This window comes from Neomonachus schauinslandi, chromosome 13, assembly GCF_002201575.2.
Source record: "Neomonachus schauinslandi chromosome 13, ASM220157v2, whole genome shotgun sequence".
In the NCBI taxonomy this organism is placed as follows: domain Eukaryota; kingdom Metazoa; phylum Chordata; class Mammalia; order Carnivora; family Phocidae; genus Neomonachus; species Neomonachus schauinslandi.
Window position 1 is genome coordinate 58,386,002 of NC_058415.1, and position 20,219 is coordinate 58,406,220.

A 20,219-nucleotide genomic window follows, 5' to 3' on the forward strand; every position below is an offset into this window, starting at 1 on the left:
AGATGATCATATGTGCTTCCCCTATATTCTGTTAATATGTGAGTAACACTGATTTTCAAATGTTATATTTATCTTGATTTTCCTGAGATCAACCCACTTGGTTATGATGTATTATCTGTTTTTTTATATTGCTGGATGTGATTTAATTTTTTTTTATTTTAGGTCTAGGTTCATAAGGGATACCAGACTGAATTTTTTTTCTTACAATGTCTTTGTCAGGTTTTATTATCAAGATTATGCTCACTTTTTTTTTTAGATTTTATTTGAGAGCAAGAGCGAGCACATGTGGGGGGAGGGGTAGAGGGAGAAGCAGACTCCCTGCTGAACAGGGAGCCCACCGTGGGGCTTGATCCCAGGACCCTGGGACCATGACCTGAGCCAAAGGCAGATGCTTAACCAACTGAGCCACCCAGGCGCCCCAAGATTATGCTGACTTCATATAACAATCTGGGAAAATTCCCTGCTCCTCTATTTTCTAAAAGAGTCTATGTAAGATTGGTGTTATTTCCAGACAAAGGGAAAAAAAGAGACAAACCAAGAAGCATACTTCTTTTTTTTTTAAAGATTTATTTTAGAGAGAGAGACGAGAGAGAATTGGGGGAGGGGTAGCAAGAGAGGGAGAGAGAAACTCAAGCAGACTCTGCACTGAGTGTGGAGCCCGACATAGGACTCGACCTCATGACACTGAGATCACAATCTGAGCCAAATCCAAGAATGAGAAGCTTAACCAACTGTGCCACCCAGGCACCCCAAGAAGCAGACTCTTAACTGTAAAAAACAAACTGATGGTTAAGGGGGGTGGGAATAGGTCATGGGGAGTAAAGAGTATACTTATAACAAGCTCTGAGTAAAGAATTGTTGAATCACTATATTGTGAAACTAATATGATCCTGTATTTTAACTGTACAGGAATTAAACTTAGAAACTTAAAAAGATTGGGCGCCTGGGTGGCTCCGTTGGTTAAGTGACTGCCTTCGGCTCAGGTCATGATCCTGGAGTCCCGGGATCGAGTCCCGCATCGGGCTCCCTGCTCGGCGGGGAGCCTGCTTCTCCCTCTGATCCTACCCCCTCTCATGTGCTCTCTGTCTCTCTCATTCTCTCTGTCTCAAATAAATAAATAAAATCTTAAAAAAAAACCAAAACTTAAAAAGATTGATGTTATTTCTTGCTTAAATGTTTGATAGAACTCATAAATGACAACCTCGCTTTTACGGGAAATTTTTATAGGAAGTGTTTGATAATGAATTCAATTTCTTTGATACAGGGCTATAGATATTTTCTATTTCTTCTGTGTTATTTTGGTAAGCAGTGTTTTTTCAAGGATTTTGTCCAGTTTATATAAATTGATTGCCAACTTTGTTGGCCTAATATTCTTTTATTCTTTTAATGGCTATCAGATCAGTAGTGATATCTTCTTTGCCATCTTGTATTGGTAATCTGTGTTCCCTTTTTCTTAGGCTCTGTTAGGAATTTGTCAACTTAATATTTTTAAGTATAATTCTCTTGCTTAATCTACTTGTGTGTCATTGATTTCCACTCTTCATCGTTTCCTACCTTCTACTTTCTTAGGGGTTTTCTCATCCTGTTCTTGCTTTATAAAGTGAAAACAGACCACTAACTAAACTTTCTTAAGATTTTATTTATTTATTTGACAGAGAGAGTGTGAGCACAAGCAGAGGGAGCAGTGGGCAGAGAGAGAGGGAGAAGCAGGCTCCATTGAGCAGAAAGCCCGATGTGGGGCTGCCTGAGCCCAAGGACAACCTCAAACGCCAAACACTTAACCGACTGACCCACCCAGGTGCCTCTCTAAACTCCTTTTTTTTTTTTTTTTAAAGATTTTATTTATTTATTTATTTGACAGAAAGGGTGAGAGATTACAAGCAGGAGGAGCAGTAGATAGAGGGAGAGGGAGAAGCAGACTACCCGCTGAGCAGGAAGCCTGATGCAGGGCTCAATCCCAGGACCCTGGGATCATGACCTGAGCCGAAGGCAGATGCTTAACCATCTGAGCCACCCAGGAGCCCCCCTAAACTCCTTTTCACCCGAAGTATTTTTTCCTCCAAGCACTCCTTCATCTATACCCACAAATTTTAATATACTATAATATTTATTATTCAGTCCAAAAGATTTTTCTAATTTCCCTTAGAATTTGTCTGGTCCATGGGCTTAGACCTCAACAGTGAAACAACTTTTTTTTTTTTTAAAGAGTGAGTGCACACCTGCTTGTGCACGATGGAGGGGGCTGTAGAGGAAGAGGGAGAATCTCAAGCAGACCCCACGCCCAGCACAGACCCTGACATGGGACTTGATCTCATGACCCTGAGATCATGACCTAATCCAAAATTAAGAGTCAGACGCTTAATTGAGCCACCCAGGCACCCCTTTTTATATTTTATTAAAAAAAATTTTTTAAACACTCTGACTTAAAAATGAACTAAAGACCTTAAAGACCTTAACAGACACCTCACAAAAGATAATGTAAAATTGGCAGATAAGCATATGAAAAGATGCTCCACATCATATGTCATCATGAAAATGCAAATTAAAACAGATACTGCTACACACCTATCAGAATGGCCAAAAGCAGAACACTGATATCACCAAATGCTGACAAGCACAGTGGAGCAACAGGTACACTCACTCATTGATGGCCTGAACACAAAATGATACAGCCACTTTGGAAGACAGCTCAGTGGTTTCTTATAAAACTAAAGATATTCTTACCACACAAGCCAGCAATCAGGCTCCTTGGTATTTCCCTAAGGAGCTAAAAAACTTATGTCCACACAAAACTGAAAAACGGATATTTGCAGCAGCTTTATTCATAAATGCCTAAACTTGGGAGTAACTAAGATACCCAAGTAGATGAATGAATAAGTAAACTATGGTAAATCCAGAAAATGGGCTATTCAGTGCTAAAAAGGACTATCAAGGGTGCCTGGGTGCAGTCGGTTAATCGTCTACCTTCGGCTCGGGTCATGATCCCAGGGTCCTGGGATCGAGTCCCGCATCGGACCCCCTGCTCGGCGGGGGGTCTGCCTCTCCCTCTGCTCCTCCCCCCTGCTCTTGTTCTCTCTCTCTCCCACTCTCTCTCAAATAAATAAATTATTAAAAAAATAAAATAAAAGGACTATCAAGCCATGGAAATACATGGAAACATGGAGACTTAAATGCATAATACTAAGTAAAAGAAACCAATCTGAAGTGGCTACATACTATATGATTCCAACTACATGACATTCTGGAAAAGGCAAATCTACAGAGATGGTAAAATCTATGGAGATAGTTATAGAACACATTTTTAGGGCAGTGAAACAATTCTGACACTATAATGGTAGATACGAGTCATTATACATTTGTCCAAACATACAGAATTTACACCACCTGGGTGGGTGCCTGGGTGGCTCAGTCGGTTAAGCATCGGACTCTTGATTTCAGCTCAGGTATGATCTTGGGGTCATGAGATCAAGCTCCGCATTGGGCTCCACATTGCGTGTGGAGCCTGCTTAGGATTCCCTCTGCCCCCCTTCCCACATCTGCGTGCACACGCATGCTCTGTCTCTCAAAATGTAATGTAAAGAAATGTACCCCTGGAGGTGGAGGGCTAACACTGATAATGGGGGATACTAGGCATGTGTGGAGGCAGAGAGGTATACAGGGTAACCCCGGTACCTTCTGCTCAAATTTGCTGTAAACCTAAAATTACTCTAAAATGTTTTAATATTTTGTATCACGTACTCACATGAAATAAATGAACAAATGAATTTCTAACTAGTCGGTTGTTACTTATTTGATTTCCTTTTTCACCCAGTTCTTAAAGAGTATAAAAATGCTGGGTTTTTTTTTTTAAGTATACAAGTAGTTGAAATAGAGGGTAGCTTATTTTTTTGTTTTAATGTGTTTGAAATACAGATAATACATGCACATCGTTTAAAATATAAGATACAGGGCGCCTGGGTGGCTCAGTCGGTTAAGCGACTGCCTTCGGCTCAGGTCATGATCCTGGAGTCCCTGGATCGAGTCCCGCATCGGGCTCCCTGCTCGGCGGGGAGCCTGCTTCTCCCTCTGACCCTCCCCCCTCTCATGTGCTCTCTCTCTCCAATAAATAAATAAAATCTTTAAAAAAAAAAATTTAAGATACAAAAGGTTCTCTAGTGAAAAGGCTACCCTCTCACTTTTGTCTCCCAGTCATCCAGTTCCTCTCCCAGTGGCAACCAACTTATGTTAGAATGTACTTTACATGACTTTTCCATTAAGTACCAGTCAAGAGTCCTATTTAACAGTCTCACGAGACAAATACTGCCTTTCCACTCTTCCTTACTGTGGCAGACAGGAAAACGCAACACAATTTCCTTGAGAGCCTCTGTCCTACTAATCTTCCCATCAAACTTCTCTCAAAGACGTAAAAGAACACACTTACACTTCATTTCAGGCTCTAGCTAAAATTTTCCTTCTACTTTGTCCTATGTAAGAAAACCCAGTGGATTTTCTTAGATAGCCAGAATTCATTTCATATTTTTAAAACCTATGGATTTTTGAGCTATGCATCAGTTTCTCCTCTACCCTTTAAGTATTTTCTTAGAGAAAACTGGTTTTTAGAGGCAGGTTTTTGTTTGCTTTTGTTGTTGTTATTGCCTTGCTTTTACAGAATAGTCTGAAAAGGCGATTTTACTTTAACACAAGCTTCTTTCATATATAATATGGTATTACTGACCATCTTTGGAAGCTGCATTATGTTTTTATGCCACAAGAGTGCACTAAATGCCACTTTATTACCCAGAACAAAATGAATGTTCATCTTTGGTTTAAACATTCTGTTCCCTCAAAGATTTCCCAACTTTCATTTGTCAAATTTAGACTGTGACCAATAACAAACCTAATGACAAACACCAAAATAAATACCAATGGCAATATAACATTCAAATTTATCTTGTAAATTAGATTTTTAAAATCTTGTTTCATATCTACTACTTTATATGCTGTCAATCTATACACGAGTTTTAAGAAAGTAGTACCATTAGAACTCACAAAACATATTACAGGAAGTTACATTATTAGAGTCACACAACATATATTTATAAGTGGCATTTCTCCTGAATGCAACAAGTAATAATAAAAATATTTATAGCTATCATTTATCAAGCACCTATTAAGCAGCTACACTGCGATGGCCACTTTCTATCACTGCCTCCATTCTTCACAGTAACCTACACCATAGGTTTTCACTCCATTTTATAACTGAGGAACCTGAAGATGCAACTTCTCCAAGGCCATATAAAAACTAAGAGGGAGAACCGGGATTTGAAGAGAGGTCCACATGGCCACAAGAGCCAAGCTCTCTCTAGTACACCATGTTGCAATGAAGAATATCGTAAGAAAATGCTTTCATCTTACCCGTAGTCATCTATCAGGTGAGAGCCAAGTACCACCACATCAAGTTCAAAGAACTCAGGTTCCATTTTAATGCCAAACATGATCGGGGCAAGTTTAGAATAATCAGCACGGTTGCAAGTAGCAACGCAAACCCGAAGCTTTCTGTTATTCCCATTCTTCTCCATGACTTGTTTCTTTTGTTTTGAGAGGTTATTAAAATAGAGTTCCTAAAGTTGCAAAAATAAAAATTATTTATCAACAGAATGAAACATCGTAGACATAAACACAGAATTTTCTAAAGCCTTTTTTTTTTTTTTTAAAGATTTTATTTATTTGACAGAGAGAGACACTGCGAGAGAGGCAACACAAGCAGGGGGAGTGGGAGAGGAAGAAGCAGGCTTCCTGCAGAGCAGGAATGTGATCTGAGGACCCTGGGATTCATGACCTAAGCCGAAGGCAGATGCTTAACGACTAAGCCACGCAGGCACCCCTAGTTCTAAGCCTTTTAACCACCATTTAATACAGTGCTTCTTAGCCTTTTTTTCCACCCCTGCTGCTATGTGACACACCCACTGGTATATCCAGAGCTAGGAAATTCCTGCCAACTAATTCCACCCCTTTCTCTCACACTTAAGAAAACAAACTGGAATGCAATTAAGAAACAGTGACATAGATCAGCTCCCATTTAAAAGGCAAGCAAACATCAGCTCTTTATTAGTTAGAAATTACTCACCATACCTCACAACTGATCCCAACATACCAAACTACTGAAAACAACTGATCTAGTTCAACTCCCTCTCTTACAGAAAGGGAAACACATGTCTTGAGAGAGGAAATTACTTCCCCAAGATTCAAGATCACATCTTATAAGGGATAAGATCTATTCACCCTCACACTAAATACCCACTATATACAAAGCACCGCGATTAGTGTTGAGGAAGAGAAAAAATAAAAAACCCTACCTTCAAGGCCTCATTAGTCCCTATAGCCATTGCCTACAAACTTCTGACAATTCCAAATGCCTACCAGGTATCTCCTGACCCATACACACCTTAAAGTCAATGGCCCAAACTGAACTTATTTTTTTCCTCATTTCTGTTCCTCCTTCCTTGTTCTCTAACTCAGTTATGAACTTCCATTCATCCAAATGCCTTGACCCTTAACATCCTTGTCTTCTCCGTCCCTTACTCTGTACCTCCTAAACCCTGTCAATTCCACCTCCTGAATTTTTTTTTAAGTAGGTTCCATGCCCAGCGTGGAGCCCAATGCAGGGCTTGAACTCACAACCCTGAGATCAAGGCCAGAGCTGAGATGGAGTCAGACGCTTAACTGACTGAGCCACCCAGGCGCCCCTCCTCCACCTCCTGAATATCTTTCAAATCTAGCTCCTCCTCTTTATCCCCACCAGGATACCCCCTAGTCTAACCTCTCATTTTAGGTCTGAACCATTGTTAACAACTGCCAAAGTAGTTTGCCTATCTCTAGTCTTGCCCTGCCTCCCACAGACTTTCAGAGTGATCTTTCCAAAGTTCACAAATTTGATTATCATGCTCAACAGAATACACAACCTATGAATAAAGTCCAAATTCTGATCTGGACCTACCCCATCTTTCCAACCATTTCTCCTTGACCTACAATTACCCTTACTCTGTGCCAAAGCCATACCAAGTACCTGCGTTCAACCAGTGAGTCTCCAAATCTCTGTGCCTCTCTAGACGTATGCACCTCTAGGTAAAACTTCCTTTCCTCTGGCCTGGGCTCCTCCTTATCTTCAAAACTCAGTCTAAGTGTTGCCGCTTTGTTAAAACCTCCACATAAACTTCAGTTCCTCTTCACCTCACCCCTTTTAGCTGCTGCCTTCCTCTGAGCACTATGGCCCTACCAAACACATATATACTTTTGCTCAACTTCTCTGCCCACGTCCGCCCTCCCTCCCGCCATCTATACCCTCCATTCAAAGTAAAAATCAGGAGCGAGGGATAAGAGATGTTTTATGGAGCATTTAAACTTCTCTATATCAATGTAAAATTCCACCTCACAGATTCAATGCTTTTGCTTGAGGAAGTGTGTCAATATTTAGAATTTGCAATCAGGAATACAAAGAAGCTTGAGTAAGGATGCCAGTAGAAGGGGACCTGCCCTTTAGATCAGTGTAAACTCTAAAACCCACTGGAAATCTCATCGGCTGCCATCTCATCTCTATTAGGCTCAAACTTCTGTGAGTACACAAACTGCCCCATCATTAGGCCCATTCTGAACTCAACAATCTCCAGTAAAAGCTAACTCCACCCAACAGAAAGCATTTATGATATAATGATATAGGCATTCTGTCAAGAGAGTTGTATTCATTAGATCTAAGCACTCCCTAATCATTAAAGACAAAAATATTTTTCCAAAAATGGTTGTCTTAAATGTTCTTATAAATAATCCTTCCTTCACTGATCATTAAATTTGAGCTGAATAAATTGCTGGTGATATCCAACTTGCTGGGTGAGGCAAATCATTCATGGTTGGTCAATTTGTTTTTATTTTAAAAGAACATAAACTCTGCCTCACAATACTAAAATGTTTAGTATTTACCAAGTAACTCAAAGGTTATTCTACCAAAACAGAGTAAGCTAGCCAAATAAACCAACTATGAAAAGGCAAAAATGTTACTAAGACCAAAGTTTTTTTCAGGAAAGAACTTAAGTCTTTAAAATATGGTAAAATGCCTCTTTAAGGAGAGAAGTTTGGGGTTTTTTAAAATAATTTTAACTTTTTCTTAGGGAGTACTTTCGCATGGTTTAAAACTGAGAAATCACAAGAGGCTATATAGCAAACAGTCTTCTCATCTGTGTTCCCCAGCCACATACTTCTCCCTATGAGTTACTAGTTTCTCATCTATACTTTTATAGGTAAACCATGCATATATAAATACAGATGTATTTGCTTATAAATACATACAGCATATATTATACAACTGATAACATTCTACAAACTGATGTTGCATACCTTGCTTTTCAAAATGCTTTTAATTATGTTTCTGAATTGAATGAGAAAATGGCAAAGTCTAAAGTCACTGGAAATATCAAAACCAAAAGTGCAAAGTTTTGAAAATTGCTGGCCATCTCTTTAAATATATGAAGGGTTATGAGAGACCCAGAAGTAAAAATAATCAATGTCACAAACATTTAGTATCTACTCTGTGCAGAGCACTATAAAGAAAGCTGAGACACAGAACTGAGAAAGACCCTGTCTCTAATTTTTAGAAACCTTAAACCTAGTACCTGACACCAGGCCACATAATAGATCTTAACTAGTTCACTTTTCCAAATAGAATCCCCAGAAACAAAATTAGTAAATTTTTTTCTCAACACAGTATACATTACTATTTGCTCTGGATAAGAGGTCATACCCAAAGATACATTTTTATACTGAGAACTATGATCACAGTCCCCATGACCAGTATAGAATGAATAAATGGCAAAATAATGAGTGGCAAAATGGACTTAAACTGTAATAGGACAAATTTAAGTTGCATAAAGTACAATGTAAAGCAAACAATATAAAACTCGATTCTTTACATGATGGAATACCAGACAGCAATTAAAATGTATGGACTATGTCTGTATTTGTCTATATTAATAAATCTCAGAAACAGAACATTAGAGGAAAACAGCAAATTCTAAAAAGTTAGTTACAATAGGGTACCATTTTTTGTAAGTTTTTTTAAATTTATAAAACATTACTGTATGTTGTTTATTGATCTAAAGTTCCACGCCAACTCAGGAAAGCAGTTACCTTTGGAGAGGGAGGGAAGGAAAAGAAAAATGGGGCTTTTCAGGCTTTAGCTAACATTTATTTTTTAAAAAATCATACCATAAGCAGAAATGTGAAACAAACATGGTAACATATTAATATGTGTTAAATCCTGGTGACTGGTACAAGGTGTCATATGTCTTCTGTCCTTTTAAGCACATTTGAAATTTTCATTCTTAAAAACAAGAACTCTTTTAAACAGGTATTATGAAGTAGGTATGTTGTCCATAGTCCCCTCAAGCCTAAAGCTCAGAAAGTCAGGAGGAATTGGATATTTGCCCCCATTTCACCTATCAATTCCAAAATTGTAACTAAAATACAGATAAATGCCAGAGAAGTATGCTTTCATCTTGAATTCACTGGCAATCTCTGAGAAACCCAATTCTTAAAGACCACTTCCTGCATTCTCTCAAGACTGACCATTTTAAATACTGACAAAAGGTATTCAACACTTTCCAGAATAATATTCCACTCAACTGTGGAAAAAGACTCACAAACATTTGGCTCAAGCAATCACTGAGCAGAGGAAACCGTAACAGCAAACATTTGAGAGGTATTTCTGAGGTGCTACGCACTGTGTTAAGAGCTTCATAAGCATTAACCATCTCATCCTGACAGCCCTCTCACTAGCCCCATTTTACAGAGGGGGACACTGAGGTACAGCCAAAATAATTTACTTGCCCCAAATCACATTTAATAATTGCCAGAACCAAAAATCAAACCCAGCACGCAGGATACTGCCACATCCAGTGTTCGCCTAATATCCGATCATTAACATCCATGGACCTTTGTGCCAGCTCCTGCCAGGCCCCATAGCAATGAAAAGAACATAACCGATCACTCTTCCCTCCGTGCAGCGGGGATGAGACTCAGGATTAATAAGGGGCTATATAAAAACGGCCTGAAATTCACAAACCTATTCCTGAGCTGTAATTTGCTTTGGCTTCTTCCAGAGCCTCTACAGATGCTAAACTGCACCCCTCCTCTCTTTCAGAGAAGACAATACTTTATCGTGCTCTAACAATTTAACGGGTGTGCTCAGATTTGGGCGAAAAGATAAACGCCTATCAAACTTCTAAGGAAGCCCAGACTCAGAACGTAGTCAGGATTGGGCGCAGATCTTCAATATCATCTTTTAGTTCAACCCTTTACACCCCAGGGCAACTTGTCTGTCAAGGAGCTCGCCGCCTTCCTTTGCGCACCTCCGTAACAGAACCCTCACTATCTCCCAGGGACAGCCTGCTTCCTTACCGGACAGCACTGCCCCTGGGTTGGAGTCATTCCGGGCCGCCGGCTACTCGCCCTGGGCCCGCAATGAACCTGTCCGCTCCATGGGCCACAAGACGGAGCCCGTGACGGGAATACAGAGGGGCCCTGGCACGTAGGCCTGCGGAAGACAAGGCGAGGCCCGGGTCTTGTGCGGGCCTGGGGACACGGGGAGGTCCGAGGCCTCCGCCAGACCGCGGAGGCCACGAGGCAGGGGTCAAAGAAGGAGGCCGTGGGGGCCCGGAGGATGCTCTCCCCGGCCCGTCCCCTGAGTCCCGGCCGACGCGGGGCTCTCACCAGACACTGGCGCGCAGCTCCCTCCCACGCCGCCGCCGCGCCTCGCGGGCGAGAGCTGAACTCAGCACCAGAAGGCGGGCCCGCGCAAGTCCGCCCCCGCAGCTTCCGCAAGTCGGCCACGCGCGTAGAGGACTCTCGTCTCGACCCCAGCCCCGCACGCCTCAGCACGCCTACCCCCAGCACCGAATCGGCGAACGCGCCCTTACGTAACCTGAGAGCGACCCTGTGATTGGCTGCGCCCGCCCAGGCCCCACCCTCTTGCCGAACGGTTTCTGGAAGGGGCCGGGTGAGGGGGGCGGAGTGTCTTCCGTTGTCGTGGCGGGTGGGTGAGTGCTCACCGCCCCGACGCGTTTTCCTCCGCTGCTACACGCACGCTGGGGAACCCGGGTCCTCACACGTGGTAGTTGTTTTGGCCTTGCACCCAAGGGAGAATTACGCCTTCTGTTCCCTCAGGCATTTCGTAGGCCCTCACCAAAACAATACTGTCGCGCAGCCGGTCCGCCCCAGAGCCATCTCTTGAGATAATGCCTCGCCAGTCCAGGACCATGTCTGCTGGAAGACTGATGGAGTGTTGATAATGATCCAAACAAGGCAGATAGCAGCTGATCATAAGGCGCTCTACCTAGGTCTCCCCTTTAGGGAACCTCCCACCAGTCCGGGCCCGGGGATGTCCAAAGGGGAACTTGGCAGCCGCAGAAAAGGTGGCGGAAGAGGGCTCCCACGGCGCCTGATAAAGACTTTTTAATGATCTTTTCAAATCACCGAGTCACCAATGACAAACTTCGAATGAGTTGGTGTTACAAAACATTAAAACATTTTTTACAACCATTAAATAATTTACCACAGGTGAAACTATTTAACAACTCATCCGGCATTTCAAATCCAATAAAACTTTTGCATTTCAAATCCAATAAAACTTGCATTTCATGTATTTTAATTAATGATGAAGCTGTAATTTGCAGAGTGCTTATGAACAAGCAGTTCCCCTGCAACTAGCTTGGAGCTACTAAAAGGTCATACTAGCCACAAAAGGACAGACTTTAAGAGGATTTGTGTAAGGAAGTGCTAACAGATTTTTTAAAATATTACTTGGGCTAGTATGTGGAGAATGGATTGGCACTGAAAGAATGGTGGCAATGAAAAAAAATAGTCTGCAAGCATACATAAAAAACTGGTCCCACTGATTGACAGGGCTGGAAGGAGACGGACTTTTCCACCGAATACCGATTTATAATATCGTTTGTGTTTTGTAGTACATGCACATATTCCATATTAAAGAGAATAAAATTAATTGTAAAAAAAATGGTGGCAGTGGAACTCAAATGGATGATAGGAGATTGAGTTTGGACACAGATTTGAAAATTACGGATTAGGTATGAGGGACTGACAGAAAAGGAAGGAAACAAGGATGACATCCAGGTGTCTGGCATTAGTAATTGGGCGACTGGTGCCATTTACCAAGATGAGAGAAAAGCTGAGGGAGTGACCAGGTTTGGGGAGTTAAAAATAAAGTTTTAATTTGGGATATGTTTGAGATGCCTATGAAGTAGCTATATAAAGCTATTAAGTGAACAATAAGATATATGAATCTGGACACAGATTCACAAGAGACTGTATTAGTTTTCTATGGCTGCTATAACAAATTACCTCAAACCTAGTGGCTAAAAACAAATGTATTATCTTAGTTCTGGAGGCCAGGAGTCTGAAATGGGTTTCACCCGGCTAAAATCAAAGTAACAATGTCAGTATCATCATAAGAAAAGAAAATTGTAACTGTGTGGTGATGGATGTTAGCTAAACATAATGGTGATCACTTCACAATATACACATATATCAAATAATGTTGTACACTTGGGGTGCCTGGGTGGCTCAGTCGTTAAGCGTCTGCCTTCGGCTCAGGTCATGATCCCAGGGTCCTGGGATCGAGCCCCACATCGGGCTCCCTGCTTGGCAGGAAGTCTGCTTCTCCCTCACCCACTCTCCCTGCTTGTGTTCCCTCTCTCACTGTGTCTCTCTCTGTCAAATAAATAAATAAAATCTTTAAAAAATAATAATAATAATGTTGTACACTTGAAACTAACATACAATGTTTTATGTCAAATATATGTCAGTTTGGTTTTTTTTTTTTTTAAGGTATCATTGGGTCTGCCTTCCCTTGGCTACAGGCTACCCTCATTCCTTTGCTTGTGGCTCCTCTGACCTCTGCTGTCCTTGTCACATCTCTTGTGACTCTTCTCCTCTTTCACTTAAAAAGACCCTTGTGATTACATTGGGTCCACTTAGTCCAGGATAAACTTCCCATCTCAAAATCCTTAGTTTAATCACATCTACAAAGTCTCTTTTGCTATATAAGTAAACATTCACAAGTTCTAGGGATTAAGACATGGCTCTCTCTGGGGAGCTATTTTGCCTACTACAAGTGGTATCGAAACTCCCAGGAAATGTTCAAGATGGTTATATAGCTTTTAAAGAACATGCTAGGGGTGCCTGGCTGGCTCAGTGGATGGAGCTTGTGACTCTTGATCTCGGGGTTGTGAGCTGGAGCCCCACACTGGGTGTAGAGATTACTTAACTTTAAAATAAAATCTTTAAAAAAATAATAAAGTTACATGCCATACCACCAAATATCCAGAAAAGAACACCAATTTTTTTCTCTTAAAAGTTAAGAAAAATTAATTTTAAAAACAGTGTTAATGTTCAGTTTTTTAAAAATCTAGGTGCTTATTACATGGGTATGGTTAGTTTATTAGAATTCAAATTGTATACTTAAGATGTCTGTACTTTTTTTATGTACAAGTACTATATATTTTTTAAATACTTAATGCTTAAGATTATAACTAGGAAAAAATGTAACTAGAAAACAAATACTTTTGGGGCACCTGGGTGGCTCAGTCGTTAAGCGTCTGCCTTCGGCTCAGGTCATGATCCCAGGGTCCTGGGATCAAGCCCCGCATCGGGCTCTCTGCTCCGCAGGAAGCCTGCTTCTCCCTCTCCCACTCCCCCTGGTTGTGTTCCCTCTCTCGCTGTGTCTCTCTCTGTCAAATAAATTAATAAAATCTTTAAAAAAAAAAAAGAAATACAAATACTTTTAATAAAGATAATAGAATTTTGAGAATTTGTGCACTTTATTAAGCCACTTGTAGATTTTATATTTGACCAATATTGAAAACTTTGTATTTCTGTATATAGTTCGAGTAGTTCTGTGTTCATGGAATCATTTAACCTTGAAATGAAAATGAAATTAATGCAATGACCTTCTTTTTTAGAATTTTTCTCTATGTTCTCGCAACAAGGAGCTCTAGGAGGCATTTTCTTTTGGCTTTTTCGGATCACATTTCTATAGGTAATATTACATTTCCAGATCTCTGTTACTTTGTTATTTAACAGTGTGAATTAACATATCAAAAATCTTCCCAAGTCATTATGTTTTGTATGTTTGGTTTGGTTTCCTTTGGCTTTAATCTGAGAGCTCTAGAAGTTGCAAAAAAGTACTTATGGCTTTATAATGTAATAAAATCAAATTTTCTATAGATTACTCCATAAGCAGAATTACAACTTCAAACATTTGTGGCATAATTGGGATATCAGAGAATCCTAAATCTTAAAAGATCATCTAACCCAACCTTTTCATCAAAGGCAGAGACCTCTCTAAAGCATCCCTGACAGATGTTCATCTGATCACTTTAGGAACATTTCTTCTAATAGGGACTTATCTTGCTCTTTTATTTGGTGGTTTAATTATAAAGTACTCTGCCTCTCTATAAAGTCTACCCGTGTATTAGTACTCTACTATTCTAAACACTTTATTTATATACCCTCAGTACTCCTAACAACCTTAAGATATAGATTCTATCACTCCCATTTATAGATAGGAAGACTGAAGCACAAAAGAGAAAGTTGCCCAAGGCCACACAGTTGTTAAGCAGAAGAACCCAGCCTTTGATCCCACATGTTTAGCCACTACCCTGAATTTCCTCTTTATACTAAACAGAGCCTTTCTTATGATAGAAACCTATCTTCAGGTTGCTCATCAATTTTTGGGTATGCTGTTCCCCTAGTTAAGAACTCATATAACTCTTCTGTTATGGAGGCCACATCCCTCTGAATTGCTTATATAAACGTCTTTAAGAGACTTTTAAAGATATCTCCTTTAAAATCAAGATATACAGGGGAGACTGGGTGGCTCAGTCAGTTGAGTGACTCTTGATTTCCTCTGTGGTGGTGATCTCAGAGTCGCGGGATTGAGCCACATGAGCCACCCCCACACACACCTCGCAGGCTCTGTGTAGGGTCTTTTTGGGGCTCCATGCTCCGTGGAGTCTGCTTATCCCTCTCTCTCTCTCATAAATAAATAAATAAATAATTTTTAAAAATTAAAATAAATAAAATAAACTCAAGGTATACAATGTCTATGACAGTCTCCTGATGTACTAATTTTATAAAGCCTTCAAAAAAGAAAATGAGATCAGTTTGGCCCTTTTTTAAAAAATAAACTTTCATTAAAGTGTAACGAAGACAACTGCACATAATAAGTATGTGTTGAATTCTGAATTTTCATGAAGTGAACATACTTGGATAACTACCACTAAAAGAAAGAAAGAAAACATTGCCAGTGTCTATGGGCTGTCTATGCAAGGGCTGCCTATCCATGACCCATGGAAAGATCTAGCACCAAAGCTGTGCTTAGTAACAGACACAATGGTATTGATTAAGCATGTTAAACTACTTCTCTGAAGCATTTAGGCTGTGGAATACAGGGAGGACTGGCCAGTTGGGAGTGAAGTGGAAAATGAGGAACAAAAACACAGACACAACAGATATGCTATAGAAGGTAGAACAGGTGGGCTGTAGGGAGAGAATCCAGTCCCTGACTTGACTTGGATCCTAAACAACTTTAACCCATGTGAATCCTTTAAAAATCCTGTGTTTCTTAAGGTGCCCTGTTCCTTACAATCAGATCATACTAACACCAAAACTGTAAACCAGGAAGAATCCCCAACCCCATTATTTCAACTCCCAACTCCAACCAATTGGGAGTGGCTTCCTAGAGAACTGTGTGGAAAACGACTCTGAGGCTGAGTTCAAAGGAAAAAAATCTTGTGGTATATCAGCTGTGTGTTTTTTCGGGGAGGGTGGGACGAAGGCAGGGATGGTGCCATGTACCTGCCATTCCTGCCCTTCGCCAGTTTCATGAAGAAATCAAAACATGGAAAAAATTGAGCAACTAATCACCATCTTAAGCTGGACTTTTCTGTTTAATAAATATCCTTTTGTTAACTGTTCCCCTCACCCCACTCTATATCTCAGGCACAACACTTTTAATTGCCAGAACCTCTTGAGTGTGTAAAGAAGATAAAACACATCTTACAAACCAGATATCACTGCATAAGTCAGATTGTTGAGAGCCCAACCAAGTCATATAGGCTCCTCCCCAGAACAGACAGAACTGCTCTTGTTGCACTGATGATGACATAGATGGGAAAGCAATGCTTTCCCCTTTAGGAAGAGCATGTAAGGATTAAGGTTACATTGCAAATAGTTCAGTAACATCCTAAACTTTATGTGTCAACTTCAGGTTTGCAAGAGCATGAGACTGACAGATATGCTTACAAAGGTAGTGATTCAGATATTTATAACAAGAAAAGAAGCCTTTTGAAATTCATATTTCGGGACCATTTAATCACTCTTCCTAGCCTCAATTACTGATCCGTTTATTATGTCAGCCAATCAGTTTTTTAAAGCACCTCTGCTGGTGAGAGCCATCCCTAGGCCAGCTCTCCCAATTACAGAAGAAAAGTACAAATAAATACAATGACTATGTTTTTGTTTTTGTGAAAGGTTGCTCTTTAGTGAGATTTTTTGTTTGTTTGTTTGTTTTAAAGATTTTATTTATTTATTTGAGAGAGAGAGAATGAGAGACAGAGAGCATGAGAGGGAGGAGGGTCAGAGGGAGAAGCAGACTCCCTGCCGAGCAGGGAGCCCGATGCGGGACTCGATCCCGGGACTCCAGGATCATGACCTGAGCCCAAGGCAGTCGTTTAACCGACTGAGCCACCCAGGCGCCCCTTTAGTGGGATTTTTAAGTGTATTTTTCTTTATGAGCTATGAAAGTATCATATTTCAAACCGGTAAATAATTGTATTTCTTCTCTGTCTGCTAGGGAAATGAGGTAAGCCAGAGAGAGCTCAGCCATCCCTGACTAATTGGAGTTCAGAAAGTTTAATTTGCACAGCTATTCCAGAAGAACTGGAAAAGTACTTAAAACTAGTTTAACTATGACTGTGTTATAAAAAGTTAGGTCAACAAAATTACGTTTCAAATAACTGCTCATGAAAGAGTTATGTGAGAAGAATGTTCTTTTGGACTTGAAAGGACCTAGCTAAGATCAGTAGCACTCAAAACCAGCAACAAGCCTTTGTAAAAATTTCATGATTTTTCAATAGAGGCTGAGGAACCAGCCAAAGTACTGATCCAAAACCCCTGGAGCTGAGGAATAGCCCACATCTGGTAGTCAGCATGAAGCTAAGGATGAAGGTGGAGTCCCACATGGACATTCCTTTGGAGCACTTTAGTGGGCTTAACCTCTGTGAATGCTTAAGACACATCCAAATACATGGGGTGCCTGGATGGCTCAGTCAGTTAAGCATCCAGCTCTTGATTTTGGCTCAGGTCATGATCTCAGTGTCGTGAGATTGGGCTCTGCACTGGGCCCTACCCCACCCTTCCAAAAAAAAAAAAAAAAAAGACATCCAAATACACATAATTAATGTCTATAAATCCTAAGCATGAACATAAGCCTCAACCTTTCTCTTCTCATGACTTTCATGCCCCTACCCTGGAATGCATCTAATCCAACCCGTCACATCATTTCTGCTTTTCTTCCCTACTCTGCTTCCTGTCTCTAAATGTGGGGATTTCCTAAGGATTACATATCTGCCCCTGGTCCTCTACATATTCCGTTCTTCAGAATTTCATTCACTCTCAAGTCTTCCATTTTGACTTCTGTGTAGATAATTCCTTGGATGCATACGCTAGCCTGATCTCTCTTCCTAGTTCTAGGCCCATATCTCAATTGCCTGCTAGATATTTCCTCACCTCAAACTCAATATATAAAATTTAGTTGTTTTTTTCCTCTTGACTTCCCCATGTCTGTTAATGGTACCAATTTGCCACTTTCATGCAGACTCAAAATCACTGAGTCATATTTTAATCTTCTCTCTGACTTTTAACATCCAATGTCTCAACTTCTTCAAAATAGTTTTGGGTTTTTTGTTTTGTTTTGGGGGGGGGCGGTTTACAGCTACTCTTCCTTCCCATTCCTACCATTCCTATCATCACTACCTTAGTTCATCCTGTTATTTTCTTAATTCTGAAATGCCTATATTTTTATGATTTTCACACCTAAAGTCAAGATTTATCTTATAATCAATGTAGGCATTTAATGTAGAGTTTTTTATTATGAACTCTGTTACGTCAACAGTGTCTTAGAATTGAGAAAATATGGCATCTTAGACCTAAATTACTGTGTTTCTATTTGTTCTTCCAGCCTATGCCCCCTTGCTTTTGTAATCTGCCCTGCACACTATTGCCTGGTGAATCCCCTTAAAGGATTGCTTTCATTAAGTCATTTCTTTGCTTAAGAATAACTTCAGCTCCCCATTCCCTGCCAGGTAAGGTATGCCTATGACATCAACTTTGGATTTAAAGTCCCCCACAATCACACCCTGACCTGTTCCTGTCACCAACATTTTCCCCTACCCAGATCGTTTTGCCCTGAACAGATCTTCTCTGCCTCACTTTGTGTCATTCCCCACAATGAGAAGGCTATCATCCCTCCTGCTACTTAGATGCTACTCATGCTTCTGGTCCTCTCTCTGTTGTAAAACCTGATTTGAACAGCCTAACCCAAAACAATCTCTTCTTCCTCTAAATGCCTGTAGCACTTGCCCTTGTCTTGATTACTCATTTCATACTTATTCCGAATAACCTGCTATCTTTGAATGTACATATTTATGACTGTAAAGTAATAGATCTGATGTTTTATAAGAAAATCGGTCACATAAGTTACTCTTTATGTCCTATTTTTCTCATCAGATCATAAATTCCTTGCAGTTCATTCTGTTAGATATATTTGTCTCCCTGATAGTTCCTTGAATCATGATGTATGTAAGAAATACCGTCTAATAAGCATCGAGTGAAATGGGGGCATCATATCTCTTATCAAAGAGTCATTGCTGGGCACCTGGCTGGCTCAGTCAGTAGAGCATGTGACTCCTGATCTGAGGGTTGTGAAGTTCCAGCCCCACGCTGGGTGTAGAGATTACTTAAAAGAAACAAAATCTTTTTAAAAAATAAATAAATAAAGTCACTGCCATCCAGTTCTTTTCTCCATGGCTGGTCCAAGTCACTTGGATTCAATTTCCCCATCTGCCCTCCTCCGGCAACCAAGCTTGTGATCTTACTAGTACAACACTCTCGCTCAGATTTTATAGTGGATCAAGTGTGAAAAAGCATGGTGAGGGGCGACTGGGTGGCTCAGTCGTTAAGCGTCTGCCTTTGGCTCAGGTCATGATCACAGGGTCCTGGAATCGAGCCCCGCATTGGGCTCCCTGCTCTGCGGGAAGCCTGCTTCTCCCTCTCCCACTCCCCCTGCTTGTGTTCCCTCTCTCTCTGTGTCTCTTTCTGTCAAATAAATAAATAAAATCTTTAAAAAAAAAAAAAAGCATGGTGAGTTGAAGAACAGGGAGAAACATAATGGTGTTATAGGATAGATGTGTGGAGGCAGAAAGTAACAAGATGCAGCTAAGATGAGGGGTAAGGCCAGATCAGCAAGGGTCTTGGAAGCTGAAGAGGTCAGGCTTTCTTTCTCCTCATTAAAATTGGGAGATTTTTTAAGTCAGAGAGTGACATGATCAGACTTGCTTCATTACAATTGTGGAAGATGGGTTGGAAAGAGGGGGTAAGATTAGAAGAAGGCAGACCAGTTAAGAATCCTATTTCGGGGGCGCCTGGGTGGCTCAGTTGGTTAAGCGACTGCCTTCGGCTCAGGTCATGATCCTGGAGTCCCAGGATCGAGTCCCACATCGGGCTCCCTGCTCAGCAGGGGGTCTGCTTCTCCCTCTGCCCTCTTCCCTCTCGTCCTCTCTGTCTCTCATTCTCTCTCTCTCAAATAAATAAATAAATAAATAATCTTTAAAAAAAAAAAGAATCCTATTTCGGGACCTGAATTAAGATAGTGGTAGTGGGGGGCGCGTGGGGGGCGCCTGGGTGGCTCAGTCGTTAAGCGTCTGCCTTCGGCTCAGGTCATGATCCCAGCGTCCTGGGATCGAGCCCCGCATCGAGCCCCGCATCGGGCTCCCTGCTCAGCAGGAATCCTGCTTCTCCCTCTTCCACTCCCCCTGCTTGTATTCCCTCTCTCGCTGTCAAATAAATAAATAAAAATCTTAAAAAAATAAAAAAAAGATGGTGGTAGTGGGAATTAA

General features: G+C 40.9%; 1 protein-coding gene across 1 annotated transcript in view; it reads right to left on the minus strand.

Moving 5' to 3' along the window:
• Positions 1–10,756, minus strand: part of GNE (glucosamine (UDP-N-acetyl)-2-epimerase/N-acetylmannosamine kinase) — a 35,597-nt gene extending 24,841 nt beyond the window's left edge. Inside the window, exons 1-2 of the mRNA XM_021691809.2 lie at positions 10,738–10,756; positions 5,395–5,600 (exon numbers count right to left, since the gene is read on the minus strand). Of these exons, the coding sequence (XP_021547484.1) occupies positions 5,395–5,558 (164 nt within the window). The 5' untranslated portion in view covers positions 5,559–5,600; positions 10,738–10,756. The remainder of the gene's footprint in view (positions 1–5,394; positions 5,601–10,737) is intronic.
• Between the last annotated feature and the right edge of the window lie 9,463 nt (positions 10,757–20,219).